Source organism: Equus caballus, chromosome 9 (assembly GCF_041296265.1).
Source record: "Equus caballus isolate H_3958 breed thoroughbred chromosome 9, TB-T2T, whole genome shotgun sequence".
Taxonomy (NCBI): Eukaryota; Metazoa; Chordata; class Mammalia; order Perissodactyla; family Equidae; genus Equus; species Equus caballus.
Window position 1 is genome coordinate 88,183,130 of NC_091692.1, and position 18,201 is coordinate 88,201,330.

Sequence of the window (18,201 nt, forward strand, 5' to 3'; positions counted from 1 at the left end):
TTGCTGCAAGCATCATGGGAGTTTCTTGGCCATAGATATCAGGTTTCTGTGACGTTGGGGCAGACAGGGGAGTTGGCATTACTGCATCAACTGTGAGGCCTCTAACATGTCATCTTCCACCTTCAATACCTCAAACAGATTCACAGGAGAGAAAGAAATGCTACTTCCAAAAGGGATTGCTTTCAATTAATTGATGATCTAGCTGGAGCCTGGGTGAATTCTGCAATGCAGCCAACTTGAGCCAGGGACCAGGGTGGAGAGATGCTGCCCATTGTTGTTAGGTCCCATTGCTCTTTCAAGGCCTCACACGGACTTGCAGATATTCTCAAGGCATTTTTGTTTTAAGGCTGAAAGAAAAAAAGAAGAGGAAACTGAAGGTGCTGAGAAGAAAATGCTACAGAGACATCAATTCTGACAGCAAGAGTGATGGCCCAGGCTCTTCCCGAAGGCAAGTGTGTGGCAATGCACCGGACAGGGAGTTACTCAAAGTCAATGTCAGAGAGCAGAAAGGACTTGTGCAAGACCCTCTTGCTAATTAGCAGCAAAGTTGAGTCGGGAGCAGCCCTCATTTCTCCATTCTCTGCCCAGTGATGTTTTTCTAATAGCCAGCTGTATCTACCTCATCTTCCCAGTTTGCATAAAGCTAATCTAGACTCATTAATATGTTGTTCAGTAAATGTAATACATTGTTTGTGTAGAGATTTTAATGTGGCAAGGACGAAAGAAGAGCCATTCAGTTATAAGTCGCTGCAAGATTTCCTATCCCCTCTCCCCACAGCAGGTTAAGGGATTTCTATCTTTGACTACTGAGCCCCCTACCTCCCCTCTGCAGATGCTTGGCTTTTGTGCTGCAGAATAAAGGCAACGATAGAAAGAGAAGGCAGAAGTGGGGCGATGGATTTGCACAAGAATTAAGGGAGCTATGTTTGAGAGAGAAGAAAGCATAGAGGCAAAAGGAAGAGAAAATAAACAAGAGGAGGGATGTGGAAATAGAGGAGAGCCAGAAAGTTTGATTTTAGGAGTGTTAGTGAGTGATCCGTTGGAAAATGAAGCTTGGATAGAGTCTTTGAGACGGTAGCTGTGGGAAGCGAGAGCTAATGGAGGGCAAGAAGAAGAGGAAGCGTTTCTAAGAAGTGTTATCATGCATCCACTTGATGTTCTTTAAGACCCACAAGGAAGGATTGGGTGGCTAAACTGTTCGTTTGTTTTAATGTAAAACATTGCCAAGACTGGGCCATAGAACACCCAGCTTATATTTGGGGTACATTAAGCAGGGATTTTTCACAGAGTTCAGTATAGTTCCATGACTTTTAGAAGGCCAGAATCCCTTAGACCGGATAGTCCAGGTGGATGGCACAATAAAATGGCCAAACCATTGGTTTTGGGACCCGACAGACTAGATCAGCCACTTTTGTCTGCAAAAGTGGGAGAAAGAATAAAGCTGATGTCTGGCACCCCTGAGAGTAGATGGGGCTCTGACGCCACCAGGATGAGGAGAGAGGTACCATACACCCCGCTTCCAGCACCTCATGCTGCCTTCTTTCCTTGAATTATTTGTATCCATTTTGCTTTGGGCAGGAATTTGAGTGTTTACACGGGGTTTGTCTTCTGTTTGATTTTTCTTTGTTTGTTTGTCTTTCTAGCTCACGTGGGACTCAGAGAGGAGAAGCAAGTTGCTCAAGATCACACAGAAAGCAGCATTGCTTCGTCAGGATGACTCCTGCTTTTTTTTTCTATACCTTATTGCAAACATCAAACTGTTCGGTGAAGGGGAATCAGACATACTCTAGACTCTTTTTGTCTAGAATTAACGACGAACTAGATGAGCTCCACCTCTCTCTACTGGCTCCTTGCTGAGGCGGGAAAATCTCTCAGAGTCCTAGAACTCTTGCATATAATGCATTCATCGCTAAGTTACAACATAGTCAAGCTGTGTACTTACTGCGTGAGTGGGACAACCTTTTCACCCTCTGACAGATGTATGTTGCATTCTTCAGAAACCAGGAATAGTATTCAAGACAGTACCTAAAGATTTAGATCAGAGTTGCGAGCAATCACTATTTTTTGTGGCCGTTAGAAGACAATCAGACTAAAAAAGTCACAATGGCCAAGTATTCAGCGCAAAGAACCCACCTGCCATCTTTATAGGGCGTGGGAGGAGAAGTAGCAAATGAGGCAGAGTAGGAGAACGCTCAGAATTTAGCGTCAACAAGACTTATTTTTAGTCCCAGCATCATCACTTACTAGAATGTATGACTTCAGGCTGATTTCTTAATTCTCTGGGCCTTCATCTTTCCACATATAAACAAAAGGCAATAATAGAACCTACACTCATAGGTTCTCATAGCAGTAAATGAGATAACGTTTGCAAAGTTCCTGAACAGTGCCAGACTTATTATAATAGGTGCTCAATAAATGATGACGTTCATTTATTTGGTTTTTTGTGTGAAATGGAGTAAGAGGGCAGTGCTGTTATAGTTGACATTGCAAAAAATACTTTGCAAAATAATATCCTGCTCTTGGCTGTGGCTGCAAGGATTCCTTCAAAGGACTTCAGTGAGAAGAGCACTGATCACATTATTAGGAAGAAGAGTTTTCAGTGCGGGCTGTGTCACCAGCTCAGTGTGGGAGTCTGGGAATTTGCTTCCCTTTTAATCCCTCACCTGATGCATGAGGAGGTTGGGCTAAACACTGTCTAATTTCTCTTCCATCTCTATCATTCTGTGATGCTAGCACGCTCTGGGGAGTGACTAACTTCTCAAGTAAAGCTGGCTGTAAAGATTTCCCAGGTTCTATCACATTCTATTTACAAGACACTGCAAAACTGAGGAAACCGAGGCACAGAGATGAACCGATTTGCCCAGACATCCTGAATTAACCCAAGTAAGCCACTCCATGCCAGAACACATTGCCATTCTAGTAGACAACAAGACCAAGATGAGTCAAGGCCCAGCTGGGAAAAAACAAACCCAGGTGGTTCTAGAGAGCGAATTTAATACTGGGAACTAAATATAAAGGGATTAGAAGAACTCTAACCTAAAAAGAGATTAGAAAGAACCAACAGGGGAAATATTGTTCAATGTGAAATACAGGGGGAGAAAATTTCTGGCTTCTCCCCTCTACTGTCCTCCGATCTCCTGCCAATATCTCCCATTGGATAAACAGGAAGCTGGCTGGCAAGGTATTCTGGGAAATGTAGTATGTACCAGTCAACCCCCTTCATTACAGAGCAGATTAGAGAAAGAGCAGGGAATGGATCTGAGAGTCGAGTGGAGTGATGAATACCACCAAGGCTACTTTTGCTGTGAGCCTGTGACCTTATATTCTCAAGATGACATCTCAAAAGCTTGCTCAACAGCTGACATGGCCACTAGGAATTTTGTTGCCACAGCTACAACATGTCAAGGATGCTACAGGTGGAATTCAAGCTTGGCTAGGAGAGTGAACAAGAGAGCAGTGCACCAACAACCACAAGTGCATCCTCATCAGTCAGCAACCACTGAGTGCAGCTTTCCAGGCTGTGCAGGACCAATTAGAGAAATGATTTCATTTCATTTCAATTTCTTCTCACCACAATCTGGCAACATAGGCAAGAAGGCTGCTACCCTTCTACATGAATGGTGCTCCTGGAATTGGGCAACACGTGGCTGGGGATGTAGACGGGGCTATATCCATTTTGAAGATAAACTGAAATTCAGATAGGTTAAATGACTAGCCCACATAGCTTATAAGTGTCAGAGCCTAACTTTAAACCCAGGTCTGCTTGGTTTCAACCCCACTCTCCTACAGCATGCTAAGCCACTTCCTAGCTTTGAGGGCCTTGGTTCCGTGGCCTAGTCCCATTTCCCTCTCTGCTGACTTGACAGTGTGCAGCTTGACAAGATTTTTTTTCTAACAACCACAAAAAACTGCTTCCAAAACACAGAGGCTATCAAACTACCCTGGGGACTGAGCTCAATCTGTTCAGAATGAAGGAGGGAATGGAAAGCCGGGAGAAGCAACTGGAGCTGTGGAAAAAATCAAAACCTTGCAAGCGCTAACCAGGTGCTTGAAAGGACAAAGTGTTCCTGAATAGGGACATACGCCAAGGACAGTGGCCTCCATCTTTGCTGCAGCCACATTGAACGTCTTGGTGGTCCTAAGATGTTCCAGGCTGCCTCTCACTCTCCATCTTTGCATACGCTCTTCCTTTTGCCTGGAGTGGCCTCTCCCATTTTACGCTTGGAAAACTCCTGCTCCTCCATCAAGCCCTATTAGTCATTTCCTCTGGGGTCCACAGCCCATATTCGGAATCTGCTGTTGCACTTGTCATACCTCCCTGTGATTTGTCTCTTTACATGGCCAACTTCCCCACTAAACCATGATGTTTTGATCACAGGGGCTGTCTTATTCAACAAACATACTGAGTAATGCCAGCCTCCCACTCTGTTATTCTTAGCCCATATTCAACATGTACTATGAGTTTATAGAAAAATTCATTATTAAGTTAAAATACAGGGAAAAGAAAAAATAAGCTCAGGTTTACAGAGGCTTCCTTTCTCTAAATTTAAACTCAAAACTTCTTTCTGGAAACTTCTGCCTTCCCTGTTTATCCTTCTAGCCAATATTTGCAATATAGATTTTTCAAGGTAATTTTTTTTCCCAAGGGGATGAGATTAATAGGTTTTGCCTGTGTGCATGACTTGGTTCTATCACTTACTATGTCATATTTTAACTTGTGTTTATGACCATTTCCTCCTTTCTGTTATGATGTCCTCAGGTTCTGGGTTTACTTCCGGTTCCCCTCTCTATTCCTGTGGCTCAGCACAGAGCATAACTGATAGACGGTGGAGACTCAAAACACGTTGTTGATTTAAAGAGTTAGTGGAAGAAGGTTCTGATAGTGGGCTGATCCTGTAAGAAAGTATTGTTGCAAAAGTTTTCTCTTCTGTAGCATCAGCCCGTGCAGTGGAGAAATGCCTTCACTTTGCTTGCTGTCACCCTCAGTCTATGGATCTTTCTTATTTTCCTCTCCAGGTGGAACATCCACACTGATTGAGGGACCAAGACCAGGGCCAGAAAAGGGGGATGGAAAAAGGCTGCAAACCTGAGCTTGGGGCTCAGAGCCAGTGGATGATGGAGATTTGAAAAGCTGAAGGATCACGAGTAGATTCTGAAAATAACCTTAAAGATCTGAGAGATTGGCCCCAGGCCACTGGAGCAGAAGTCTTCCTCCACGTGGCTTGGTTCTGGGTCTACAACCAAGAACAAATCCCAGAAGAAAAGATGGTATGTCTGCACTCCAGGGCAGGGGATAATGTCGACACCTAGACCTTCTTAATAGAAGATGGACGCTGCCTTCTTATTTTCTTTTGACAATCTTCTCATTTGGCTGGCAAATGACTGCTAGGGGTTTGTGAAAGACCTAGACTTTAGATGGACACGTTCTCTAATTATTTTCTTCTCGCAAATCTCACCAGGCTGAGGGCATTAGGGCTCAGGGACCACTCAAAGTTCTCTGTGATCATTCCACCATATGTGACACAACTCAGTTCAACTCAACTCAACTTGATTAGACTTGACTCAACTTGACTCAACTGAACTTCCTGTGTCAAGCAAGTCCTGCACTTGGTTCTGGGGACCCAGAAATGAAAGAGGTTTCATTCTGGCTCTCGAAGAGGTGACAGTCTAGTAAAGGACTTACTGGAGAGACCACTCTTTGAGGGACACCTGTCACCTGTCTGTGGGTTATTTAGCACCTGGCCACCTTGTGACCTGAAAAGAATCCACACAGAACGAGAAGCCCCTAAATACCGGACGTGAAAAGCAGCAGCTGGCCCAGGTTACCTCATGGCCTCCATCCTGGGGTCTGTCCTCTGGCTCATGCAGAGACATTGTTGGAAAAAGCGGCACAGCTCCATCAGACAAGGGTTGAGCTTCTGGATGACCAGGGTGAGAGGAGCAGCTGTCATGGCCTCCTCTTTGGGGAATGGCTGAGGACACCCTAGAAAATGTAATCCCAGACCATTAAAATCAACAAGAGTTTAGCAAACTTCTTCCCTGTGAGGCACTGTGCTAGGTGCTTCCAGTCCTGCCCCTGATCTCAGGGACCTCTGAGACAGACAGGCAAACACAGTGCTGCTACGCCATTGCCGGGGAAAGCTGCTGAGTAGGTTCCAAGAGACAAGTGGAGAGAGGTGGGGATCTAGTTCCTGAAGGAAATCAGAGATGGTTCACTGAGGAGGAAATATTAAACAAGGATCTGAAACAGCGTACGGAAATAGATCAGGTGGAGACATTTCCAGTGTAAGAGACAGAGCACATGATGACTCAGCATCATGCAAGGGAATGGTTTGCTGATGGGAAAATGGAGAGTAACTTGATGGTACAGAGGGTACGGGATGTGTGTGCATGTGTGTGCAAGGACATATGTGTGCATGTGTATGTGTGAACGTGTGCATGTGTGTGTGTGCGTGAATGGGTATATGCCTGTGCGTATGTGTACACACATGGGTATATGTGGTTTGCATGGCTGTCCATGGGTATATGTATGTGCATGTGTGTGTGACTGTGTATATGGGGGTGGATATGTGTCACCTTAGGTGACTGGGAGGATTAAATGAGACAATTTATACAAAGCATATTGCAAAGTTCCTGGTATGGAATAAACAATAAATCATAACTTTTAATATTGATTTATTCATTAAAACTTTATCGAGCATCCACTGCATGCCAGGCAGGCTAATTGACACTAGAGCTACAGTAATGAATAAGAAGGAAAAGAGACTTCCTCCCACAGAGCTCGCCTTCTAGTGACCTGAAGTTTATATTAGGATATTGATAATAATCTTCCAACAAAGAATCACTAGTCAATATCAAGAAAAATGATCTAAAACCTGGAAATATGCAAAAAGAACTACAGGGCGTCCTTCTGGTGCAATTCTGGGTGTTGTATAGCAGACTCTGTGGGGAGTATCTTGTTTTATGGGGGGGTGAGCCTTTAATTGACTTATTGAGTAGGTGGTTTTACAATTCTGAAGGGGTGGAGGTTAACTGATAGCCATGTAAATGATTCTCACGTGAGGGCAATGCAAAGAATTCCTGTCCATAGCGATGTAAATGAATGAAGGTGCAATTGATTTCTGTCCAGTAAAAAAAAAAAAAGAGTTTATTGCTGGAAGATGTCAATCAGCAAATTCATTTCAAAATTCCTTTGACCTACTATATAAATCCCTATTTCTCAAACTTCATTGAACCAATCCCAACATCTCCCTGTTTTCCTCATTAATTCATAGTCAAATAACATCTTAGACATGTGTTTGTTTCATATTTTAATGTCATGTTTTTACTTTTTTGAAAATTAGAATTCAGCAGCTCTATATTTCTTAAAGTGGAGAAAAAGGCTCATATGGTTAGAGAAAGATCAGCAAAACATGTAGAAAAGAAACGTATTTCAAATTTTATCCTGAGTCAACTAGAACACTAAGCCCCCCCAGAACATGGGTCAATTTTCATAAATATACCATGACTTTTTTCTCTAACATTTATTCAGCAACAGCTAGGCATCAGGTACTTTCCTAAGTTCTCTACATACATTGTTTCATTGACTCCTCATAAAATCAGGCAGCTATGAGAGGCCGGTATCAGAAGTACTATTTTATGGAAGAGGATACTGAGGGTCTGAGTGATTCTGCAGTTTGATCAGTTCTACAGCAGGTAGTGACTCTGGCAAGATCGGACGCTGGAGCCTGTGCTCGTCACCACCTCCTTTACCACTCAAACAGTTAACATTCTTCAGGCTGGATTCCCATGCCCGTCCCTCCTTCCCAACCTCCCCTGTGCTTCTCCATATCAGGAAATGACACTCACTCAAACTTGGGCATGAACTTTGGTTCCCTCCTGGTACTCACTCCACCATCATCACCTTCTCTTGATTCTGTCTCCTGAATATCACTCAAGACTCCCTGTCCACATAGTCACCTCCTAGTTCCAGCCCCCATCATCTCTGGCTGTCATTAGGACAACAGTCTCCTCACCACCAGCCCTGTTCCCACTCTCCTTCCTTTAGTCTCCACTTTCCAGCCAGAAAACCTTTCTGCAACACAAATCTGATTATTACTCCTACTTGCCTCAGAAGAGATCCATACTCCTTGGTATGGCCCTGGGGATCTCACCCTTGCCAGGCTGGATAGATGGTTGGATGGGTAGATAGATGGATGGATGGGTGGATAGATGGATGGATGAGTGGATGAATGGATGCATGGATAGATGGATGGATGAACAGATGGATAGATAGATAGAGCGAGATAGCATGCGTGAGAGGGAGATAGAGCTATATAGATAGATAGACAGATGGATACAGATAAAGTTATAGACATATAGTCAACTTGTTTTTTAAAACTCAGTCTGACAACTGCCCCCATCCGCACCACTAATGTGTTTCTCTAGAACCCCTAGAAAAAAAAGGCTGTAATTTCCTTTGGTAGCATAATCACGCCTTTGTGTCTGAAAGGCCCATTCACCATTCACTGCAGGGTGAGCGTCCGGCTGAGGCAGATCTTAGGCGATATGAAAAAGGAGACTGTGCGGGCTCCAGGAATTTAATAATGCCCCGTTGACATATGACTGGATGGTCCGGGAACATTCAGGAAACTAGTATAGAAAGGCATCCAGGAGTGGGAGGGGCCCGAGGACTCCACCAGCTCTGAAAGACTCACTTTGTATCCATTTCTCTCCTATGGAAACTGGCTCAACAGAAAACAGGAGAGTGAGACATCCAAAAGATGGGGAAACGCTGCACAAACCACAGAAACTCAAAGTCCTGAGCCTCGTTCAGGAGTCCTGTGAAACCAGATAGAAGCCCAGGAAATGATTTCCTCTAGCATTCCATGAGACTCAAGCGTGCAGGGATGGGGAAGGCACGGCATCCTTTTAAATGGAATAAAAGTAAATTGCACCCAGCGAGCGGGGGTTGAATTTTGGAGTTGTCCTTTACTCCTCCCTTGCCCTCTGCCAACATCATGCTCATTATAGGAACAGCTTCCATTTGCAAAGCACACAGCACTTTTCTCAGCAGGCATTCACTCCGTAAAGCTTGATTGAATTAAGTTACATGGGGCTCTGTAGTTCCAAGTCACTTTCACACCCATTATCTTACTTAATACAAAACCTCGTGGAAAAAAGACATTTTCTGTACCCACAATAATTGTTATTATTCTCGCTTTATAGCTAAGGAAACTGAATTCTGCACATTGCGTGCTGTGGGCCACCTCGCCAGTAAATGGTAGAGCTAGGATGTGAATCTCAGCAGTCTGAATCTAAATTTACCCAACAAACTTCTTTTTATTACACTACACAACTTTGTCCAAAGCAAACAAACACAACGGGAGTGACAGGGCGCTGGTACGTACTTGACACTTGGTGGGGTCCTGGGACCAGGGCTGGCTCTTCTCCGGGGGTCACCGGCCACGGTGCAGACGGATCACCTACAAGGGGCAAGAATGGCCTCAGAAAAGTCAACATGAAATGGCCTTGGGTCCTGCACACACCAGAGAATCATGACAGTTAAGGATAAAGGATCCTTCAAATCTAGAGGGAAATTGTAGCCAAGAAAGAAGTGATTTATCCAAGATCCCAGGGCAATTTAGCAGCACGGTAAGGCTTACAAACTAGTTTTTCTTGCCTCTTTTCTTACTGGAACCCATAAAATATAATAACCAGCTTGGTCTGCCTACTGGCACCCCTGTTCTCCACGCCCCTGCCCCTAAGCTCTGTGGCAGTGGGGTTCTTTCCAGCAGCACATTCTTACCTGTCTGTGGATATTTGGGGGCCGGTGCCTTGGTTGGACTCGGAGTCTGTGTGCCAGGGGTGAGAGTTCCTGGGATGAGATGAGAGAGAGGTGAGCCCGCATGTCTTCTCAGGGCCCCTGATCGGGAGAAGAAACCCCCCGCCACCAGTCCTGCCCTAGTCAACCAATGTTGGTTATTAAGCCAGATCCCAGGTAGGGTGTTGAGGATGCAGAAACAACTAAGAAATAAAACCAACAGTGGAGACAGTCCCAGCATCAAGGAGGAGGAAATGGGCAAGTCCCATCAGGGACTATGATACAGTGTGTTGGGTGCCATTGGAAACCAGCTAATACTGGTATGAAATGATGAACCTGCACGGGAGTGTAATGGTGTTCACAGGCAGTGTCCAAGCACAGTGCTCCTGGGTGGAGAGACGAAGACAACAATATGTTCTTCATTCATCCGAGTCTTAGTGACCACCTTGGCTCTTCCTCACCCCTACAAATGGCCCATCATTTTCATGATAGAGCATGAGCTCATCTCAACAAGTCTTTTGATCATGTTCATAAAGTCCTGGTTTAAGGACCATTTTAGGACATGATTCTTGCTGTCAAGATTCTGGCCTCTGGAAAAACCAGCCAAGCAGCCTCCTTATAGGGAATGAGGGAGAGGAAGATGCAACAGGCAATTTCACTCATGTGGTTAAGTGGGAGAAAAGGAGTGAGACTGACATGCAAGATGAGCACAGAGGATGGGGACTGGGGTTTGGGCAACATCTTCTCTGAGGCAGAAGAAGCACTGTGCTTAGTGAGGAGAATGGGTTTTCCTGGCAGAGGAAAGAGCACAAGCAACAACCCGAAGAAGTGAGCAGTGGGTACTTTTTGCTGCGGCTGGAGTCTAGGGGATGACACAGAGGGGTTGGATAAGGGGTGAAGCAGGCTGCTTCTTACTTATTATGCTCCTCTGCTAGGACTGTGTGAATTAAACACTGCTTCCACTCCCTGGGGACCGCCATGTTAGTACCAGAGATGGGAAGCTTAACACATTTACAGATGACTACAGGCAGGAGACCCAACCACATGGGAAAATCTTATCATTTTCTTAGAGCAGGTCAGCATCTTCTTTGGATTCCCCTTCTGGCACTGGACTCTAAGCCCCCAAACACAAAAGGCGTCCAGTGATGCTTGCTGCCCAGGTGTGTTTCTGTGTAGTTCAGAAACTGAGCAGTCTTAACCACAACCCGAACACAGAGTTCACTTGTCTGTGATTGCTGTTGACAGGTTAACTGAACGACTACAGGATCGCAGAAGATTAGAGCTGATAGGGAGCTAGGGCAAAAGCAGGCACAAGCGCTCCTCTAGAGGATGTCCTGTTGGCCATGACCCTTTCCCCAGCACATCTCCTGAAGCTGGCCGCCGTGTTGCCACCATGGGCACGTGGGGCAGCTTAGCAGGAGCTCCTGTTGACTGAGCGGTTCCGAGGGGCTACATGCTGAGCTGAACACCTTACGGCCATCACCTACTTTAACAATCATCATAGCCACTCTGAAAGTAGGTATCGCCTCCCTCATTTCAAAGACGAGAAAACCAGAAAACCAGGACTCAGAGAGATTAAGAAAACTGCCTAAAGACACAGCCAGCGGTGGAGTGAGGATTTCAACCCTGCTTTGTCTGAAATAAAGACCAGAGCTCACAGCCTCAGGGCTGTGTTGGTGGCCGTGGTCCAGCTGGCTGAACCTAAGCCTGTTAGCTTTTATTTTTCCCTATGCAAAGATATCAGGTGTTTCACTGAATAAAGCTGTTGAAATTGCATTCCCAGACGTGTTTGTGCCATTGAGATTTTGAGCCTAAAGTCAAGACTTTATATTTACGCCCATTAAAATTCATCTGCTCCTTCCCCTCTACTTCTCAAGAAATCCAGGTAACTCAACAAACTTTTACTGAAGGCCTCTTGTGTTTCGTGGGAACTGGGGATTAAAGACACAGGCCCTCAGGAGAGTATGGCCCAGCGGGAGGAGGGTCAAGTTCAAGGACACTAACCGCCCAGTAATGATGAGCTTTACGATCCCTTGACTGTGGTGAGCGTGGAGGCAAGGTCTCTGGCTGCAGGTATCAGAGAAAGCGATTTTAAAAAGAAATAAATCTTTTTTGTCTGATTACAGGAGTAGAAAATATGAAAATTCATGACATTGTAATGAAGAAAAATAAAAATTCTATCTACTTCCCGGGTATAGTCAAGGTTATTACGTTGTGAACATCTTTTGTCTTATTTTGTTTTGTTTTCTATTTTCTGTGTATATTTATTACACACACACACGCAAACACACACAAATACATAAAATTGGGGTCACACTTGACAATTTTTCTCCTGCCCTTTAGAGCTCAGGCCTTCCTCATAGTACATGATTATATACTGATATATATATAATTATATTTGTACAGTAACTGATGTATGTGTCACATTACATTGCGTATGCGTGCTGTATATGTAACTAATGCAATAACATTCATATGTATTAACACAATGCCAAAAAGGTAGTTGAATTGTCTGGAGTGAACAATGTCGGCTTCTAGTGGTCACTTATCTAATGGACAGAGAAAGAGGAAAAAGGAGAAGAAATTGGGAAGTGGGTACATAGAAGAGAGAGGAGGTGGACGATTCCTGTGAAGAGGGAGTTTTCATTCATACATTTGTTCCTTCATTTAAAGGTAGGAAGAAAGGGGCTGAGATGAAGAGAATCATACCTGAGGTCGGGCTGGGCTGGGAAGGGCTGCCAGGTGTGTCCGCTGTCCTAGCAGGAGGCCCAGAAAGGCTCCTTGTGTTCTCGGCCTCCTGGGCCTCTGCAGAAGATGTTGGCGTGGAGGAAAGAGTTCCCCAGGGAGGCCCTCCAGGTGTTTTCTCACCGGTGGTCTGAGCCCAGGGCACGGGTAGTGTGGAAGCCCACGCCTGCCTGGTGGCTGTCACCCGTGGAGTTCTGCCCACCCTCCTGGTAGCTGCACAAGTGACAGGAACAGGGCATTTTTATGCTTTACCACTTTGATTCCGATATAAAATTGACAAGACATTGACATGTTATTAAAGGGCAAATGCAATGGGCATGCCCAATAGGGAAAATAAAACTCTACCCTGAACTGGAATAAAAGGGCCAAACTAAACTTTGTTTTCCTAACTACCAATTAAAAAAATCCCTTGGACGCTCAGACAGCCAGCAAGGGTATGTGTTTGGAGGACACTGGGCTCTCTCTCTCAAATTTAAGGAATACGTTTCTAATCATGTGACACAGTGGAAAGGTCATGCTGTCTGAGATGAGGAGACCTGGAGGGGTAAATTCTGCTCCTGCCCCTTCATGCTGTACACACTCTGGGGCAAGTCACTGAACTCTTGTTAGCTCTGTCACTTAAATGGAGGCGATGGTGACGATGATGATAGTAATAGCTATGCCTGCCGTACAGGATCAGAGGATTGCTATTAAGACAAATCTTCTCTCATGGGTCTTTGAAGCAATGGCTGCATGTTCTCAATTGTTCATTCCCATGGTAGGAATTAATATAATTTTTTTCAAGTTTTACAAAGCTAATCCCCTTGGAGGATTTAAATTCTATAAGTTCAGAACAGTTGCCATCTTTAAAATATTCAGGTTTCTCATCCAGAATACAGTATATCACTTCATTTATTTAAATATGCTTTTGAAACTCTCTTTGAAGGTTTGCAGTTTTTCTTACATAAAATCAGCTCTTTGGTTTTTGTCTTGCCACTAGCAATCCCATCTTTTTTTTCGTATTATACTGGAAAGCTTCTAATTTTTTTCTGTCTTTCTTTCTTTTTTTTTTTTTTGCTGAAGAAGATTGGCCCTGCACTAACATCCATACCCATCCTCCTCTACTTTATATGTGGGATGCCTACCACAGCATGGCTTTCCAAGCGGTGCCATGTCCATACCCGGGATCTGAACTGGCGAACCCCAGGCGCCAAAGTGGAACGTACACACTTAACTGCTGCACCACCAGGCCAGCCCCTTCTAATTTTGTATAACTGTCATGATGCCGGCTATAGTATTGAGGACTTTTCTAGTTAATTCCTTTCCCTCCTTCTTATTTCCCTGTTGGCCTGACTCCTACAGTTCTTACCTCCTACGGGAAGCCCCCTCTCTGGGCTCTCCAGGACGACAGCTCTTTTTGGCTGGATCATAACTGTCAATTTAGTTGCCTATGTCTCACTTTCTAGTCTGTGAGCTCAGGAAGGAAAGGGGACTTTGATAGAGCTGGTTTTTAACAGCTAGCCTGGTGTCTTGTGTTAAATATATGTCTGGATGAGTGAATGAATGAATGAATGAACTCTGATGACTCTGGTCCATCGTGGGAGCTCGCTGAGACAGTACTGACTCTTGATGAGTTACCTCAGTTGTGTCTTATTTCCAAATGGGATAAGCACCCTTTTTGCATCTTCAGTGGCAACACCACTGATTGTGTCCACAAAGGTGATGGGGATGGAGGAAGCTATTGGCATGCCGTAAGTGGCAGCTTTTCATGCTGGCATCAAGTCATTAACATATTCTTAGCATCATTATCCATCCAGCTCAAATTCACCTAACCTTGCCGTACAGGTTGACTTCAGCATTTTGTGTAAATTTCAAGAGAGATATTGCTAAACGCTTTGCTGAAATAAAAATACCTTACTCTACAATATACTTCAATTATGTAAGATAGTCTTATCGAGAGATGCTGGGTGAAGGGTATCAGAGAACTCTATGTACTAATTTTGCAGCTTCTTGTGAGTCTTAAACTATTTCAAAATAAAAAATTATACAAATAAATGTTAGAAGGACATTATGTTGATGATATCCGCTGCATAGCTTTGTCTGTACTGAGCCCATACTGGCTCACATGGATCTCTCATTTAAGGGATGCTGAAGAAGAAAGGGGTTGGTGGAGAAGGGACAAAGGATGGATTTCGTTTATTTCTGTGAGCCCAGAGAGAACAGGAAGGAGAAACAGGACAGGAGAGGAAAGGCTGAGAAAGCCTCTTACCCAAGGCTAGGAGGGTGGGAGAGGCACTGTCCAGGGTGGCCAGGGTGCTGGCGTGAAGCTCAGGAGGCATATCTGTGTCCACGAACTGCTCTCCCTCTGAAGGAGGAGTTGTCTCTGTCCCAGGAGAGGTTCTCAGAGCAGACACTAGGGTGCTCTGGGCTTGGCTTGGGCGGCTGGTTCCTGGTAGCATTTGCTGGCTTGTGGATGTGAGCTTTGAAGTCACGGCCATCCCCGTGGTGGCTACACATGGAGGCAGACAGTCAATGGCAGCTTGAATATGCTGGACCCTTTGGATGCAAACAACTGTTGCACCATTGAAAAGTCATCGCACAGCAAATACACAGAATGCAGAGATTCAGACCTTCCTCGGAATAGTACCACATGTCATTAAAAGGAGGGTTTCTCCTTGAATGACAAGTTAAGCTAAAATATCAGTCTCTGAAAACGCTGCGTGAAGAAGTACTGTGAACAGAATGCAAAGCTGTCAGACTGAAGAGCTTCAGAGATTTGACGTGTCTCCTGAACAGAGGCTGAATCCTGGGAGAGTCCTTTGCCCACTTCACAGCCCTCAGCCCCTCCCTGGCTCTGGAACTTGTCCCTGGAAGAGGGAATAGGCTTGCTCTATGTGCCCTGTGCCTACTACTAGGAACCAGAAGTAGAATTTTGGGGAATCAGAGGCTGCCAGGGAGAAATCGCTTGCAAGACAGGCCCCGCAGAGACAGCAGGAAGGCTCAGCTCAGAGGGAGATCCACACGGTGCCCTCGGATGCTCCATGAAGGAAAAGGGGAAGAGGCCCAAGTCTTCATTGTGCCCTATCTCTCCCCTCAGGAAGGCTTAAGGGGCAGGGGCTGCCTATTAGGAAGCCAGGCTCCCACTAGCCCATAGGGTCCCTTCCTCTGGGTGGACGAACGCTGGCCTGCAGACTAGTGGGCAGAGCCTGTGTTGGATTTCAGCCCCGACTTGCCCCTTTGGCAGGTAACTCTGTGCAGGGTACAACCTGCGCAATTGCAGAAGGTGGCCCTACAGCCTCATTTTCTCACTTCTGGGCTCAGTAATACCCGCCATGTACCAGAAGCCTGGTCCTTGCTCCAAGATCAACCGGACATGGGGCTAAATGCCTCCCAATCAAACTGTCACTCAGCCAGGTGGCCAATTATCAGGCACGTCAACATTAGTGTCAACTTGTAAACACATTCTCTCTTCCCGAGCATCTGTAGTTTATTGAGGGAGCACAGACAGGGAGGCGTAATTGAAATCGGGGGTGGGCAGTTCATGGAAGGACTCTCTGAAGGAGTGAGATTGACCCAACCCTCAGGTCTGTCCTCAGAATTGGGTAGGTGAGGGGAACCCACAAGATGCCCACTTCTTCTCCTTGTCAAGCAGCCTCATTCCACACAAGTTGAGGTCCTTCCTCAGCATAAGTAAGAGGTGCCCTAAATAAATACAAAGGAAGGCAGCCCACTGAAATGGAATTGGAGATTTATTGTAAACTTCATTTTGCTCCAAGAAACACTAGTGAAGAACCTACGGTGTACAAGGCACTGTGTGAGGTGCCAAGGGGGAAGGCAGACTATGGAGCTGAAGGTGACTCAGTCTCTGCCTTCAAGTACCATTTGGTGAGGAGACATGCATATAAAGTCACCTGTGACACAATCTGGAGTAACAGAGAGTCCAAATGACGTACAAGTGCTGTGTTATAGGGGTCACAGAAGACAGAAGGCAAATTTTGATGGGGGTGGTTTTAGGAAAGAGGAGGCAGCATTTGAGCTGATGATTGACAGACAAACTGGGCTCTGAAATCTGGAAAAGTAGGGAAGGAGCTCCAGACTGAGAAAACAGCATGAGCAAAGTCGCAGGGAGGGAGACGTACGCCAGCTCCAAGAAGAAGCAGGAATTTCAAAGTCTTTTTACAGAAGATTCATGGAAAAAGAGAGCAGTTGAGGGTGGGCTTGATGACAGGGAAACATATATTACAGGCTAAAGACTTGGGGTCCTCTGCTGCTGACTTAGGAGTTCTGAGCTGTGAAAATACATAGTCCAATCATGCTAAAGACTTTCAGGGGCTCGCCGGGCGGCACAGCGGTTAAGTGCACATGTTCCGCTTCTCAGCTACCCGGAGTTCGCCGGTTCAGATCCCGGGTGCGGACACGGCACTGCTTGGCAAAAGCCATGCCGTGGTAGGCATCCCACGTATAAAGTAGAGAAAGATGGGCATGGATGTTAGCTCAGGGCCAGTCTTCCTCAGCAAAAAGAGGAGGATTGGCAGTAGTTAGCTCAGGGCTAATCTTCCTCAAAAAACAAAACAGACATTCATTCTTAGGGCAATGGATGGATATTTTAGAGAAATAAGAGACCGGGTCAAAGGTGACTGGTTGAGAGGCTATTACCGTACAAAGGTAGATGACAAGGACTTGAACTAAGACAATCACAGCAGCAGCAGATAATCTTGGAGGACCAGCCAGATTCCAGATAATTTGTTCGGCAAGAAATGACAGTTAAGCATGAAGGAAAAAGAGGATTTAAAGTTGGTTCCAAAAATGCCACCTGGTGACAGCAAAAAGGCAGGAGGATGGGTCTGTTTGCGTGTGGAGGGGTGGAGGATGGCTGGGTGGGGTCTGGGTATTACCGAGTGGCAACGTCTACAGCAGGGTCACAAATTCAAATACCTACAAAAGCCAGGTGGTTGATATGAGAAAAAAAGTGCGAGGCAATAGGGAGCAGAGAGGGCTATGGAAAAGATGAGAAAGGCATCTTTGCTAACGGGGGAATGGGGGCAGCAGCTACTCAACTGCAGTTGCTTGTTGTCACAGGTGAGGGGAAGCATCAGGGTTGCCAGATCTTCGTTTGCAAAAAAGTTGTTAAAAAATTTAGATTTAGGATTGCAAATTCAATTATTTTTTTTAAATCATGAAATCCTGATTTTAACCCAGTATACCTAAATAAAACACCTGAGGGCAGCATTCCGATTCAGTTTGCTGGGCGAGACCCTGGTCTGGAGACTCTATAGTAGGAATATGGGATGGTTACACTCACCCAGAACACTAGACACGCTGCTGGTAAATGTGTAATTGATAACGGGAGATTTCTCCGCCATCTCCCAGAAGTCAGAGAGATTCCTTCCTGTAAAAATCACACCAACAGGATCAAATCTTGGGCTCGCCTGCTGGAGTGTCGGGCTTAATTCTCAGCTCAGAGAGCTTGTCAAAGAATGGCGGGTGGTTCACCTGACTTTCCTGTCATCACGCAGATGAAGATGCAGTCGGATTCGCTCGTCTGACTCACTGTAGACAAAGCAGTACACAACACGACTTAGCAATGAGTCTGGAGCTGTTAAGTCTTTCATCAAAAGGAAAATCAAGCTGGAAATTTCCAGCTCAGGATGCTGTGGAAAATAAGGCTAACTCCA

At 45.3% G+C, this 18,201-nt stretch overlaps 1 protein-coding gene across 1 annotated transcript in view; it reads right to left on the reverse strand.

Moving 5' to 3' along the window:
• Positions 1-303: 303 nt before the first annotated feature.
• HHLA1 (HHLA1 neighbor of OC90) overlaps positions 304-18,201 on the reverse strand; it is a 31,412-nt gene continuing 13,514 nt past the window's right edge. Inside the window, exons 8-16 of the mRNA XM_005613400.2 lie at positions 18,020-18,076; positions 17,823-17,915; positions 14,796-15,035; positions 12,512-12,760; positions 9,788-9,856; positions 9,390-9,464; positions 5,827-5,983; positions 1,943-2,025; positions 304-347 (exon numbers count right to left, since the gene is read on the reverse strand). Of these exons, the coding sequence (XP_005613457.2) occupies positions 304-347; positions 1,943-2,025; positions 5,827-5,983; positions 9,390-9,464; positions 9,788-9,856; positions 12,512-12,760; positions 14,796-15,035; positions 17,823-17,915; positions 18,020-18,076 (1,067 nt within the window). The remainder of the gene's footprint in view (positions 348-1,942; positions 2,026-5,826; positions 5,984-9,389; positions 9,465-9,787; positions 9,857-12,511; positions 12,761-14,795; positions 15,036-17,822; positions 17,916-18,019; positions 18,077-18,201) is intronic.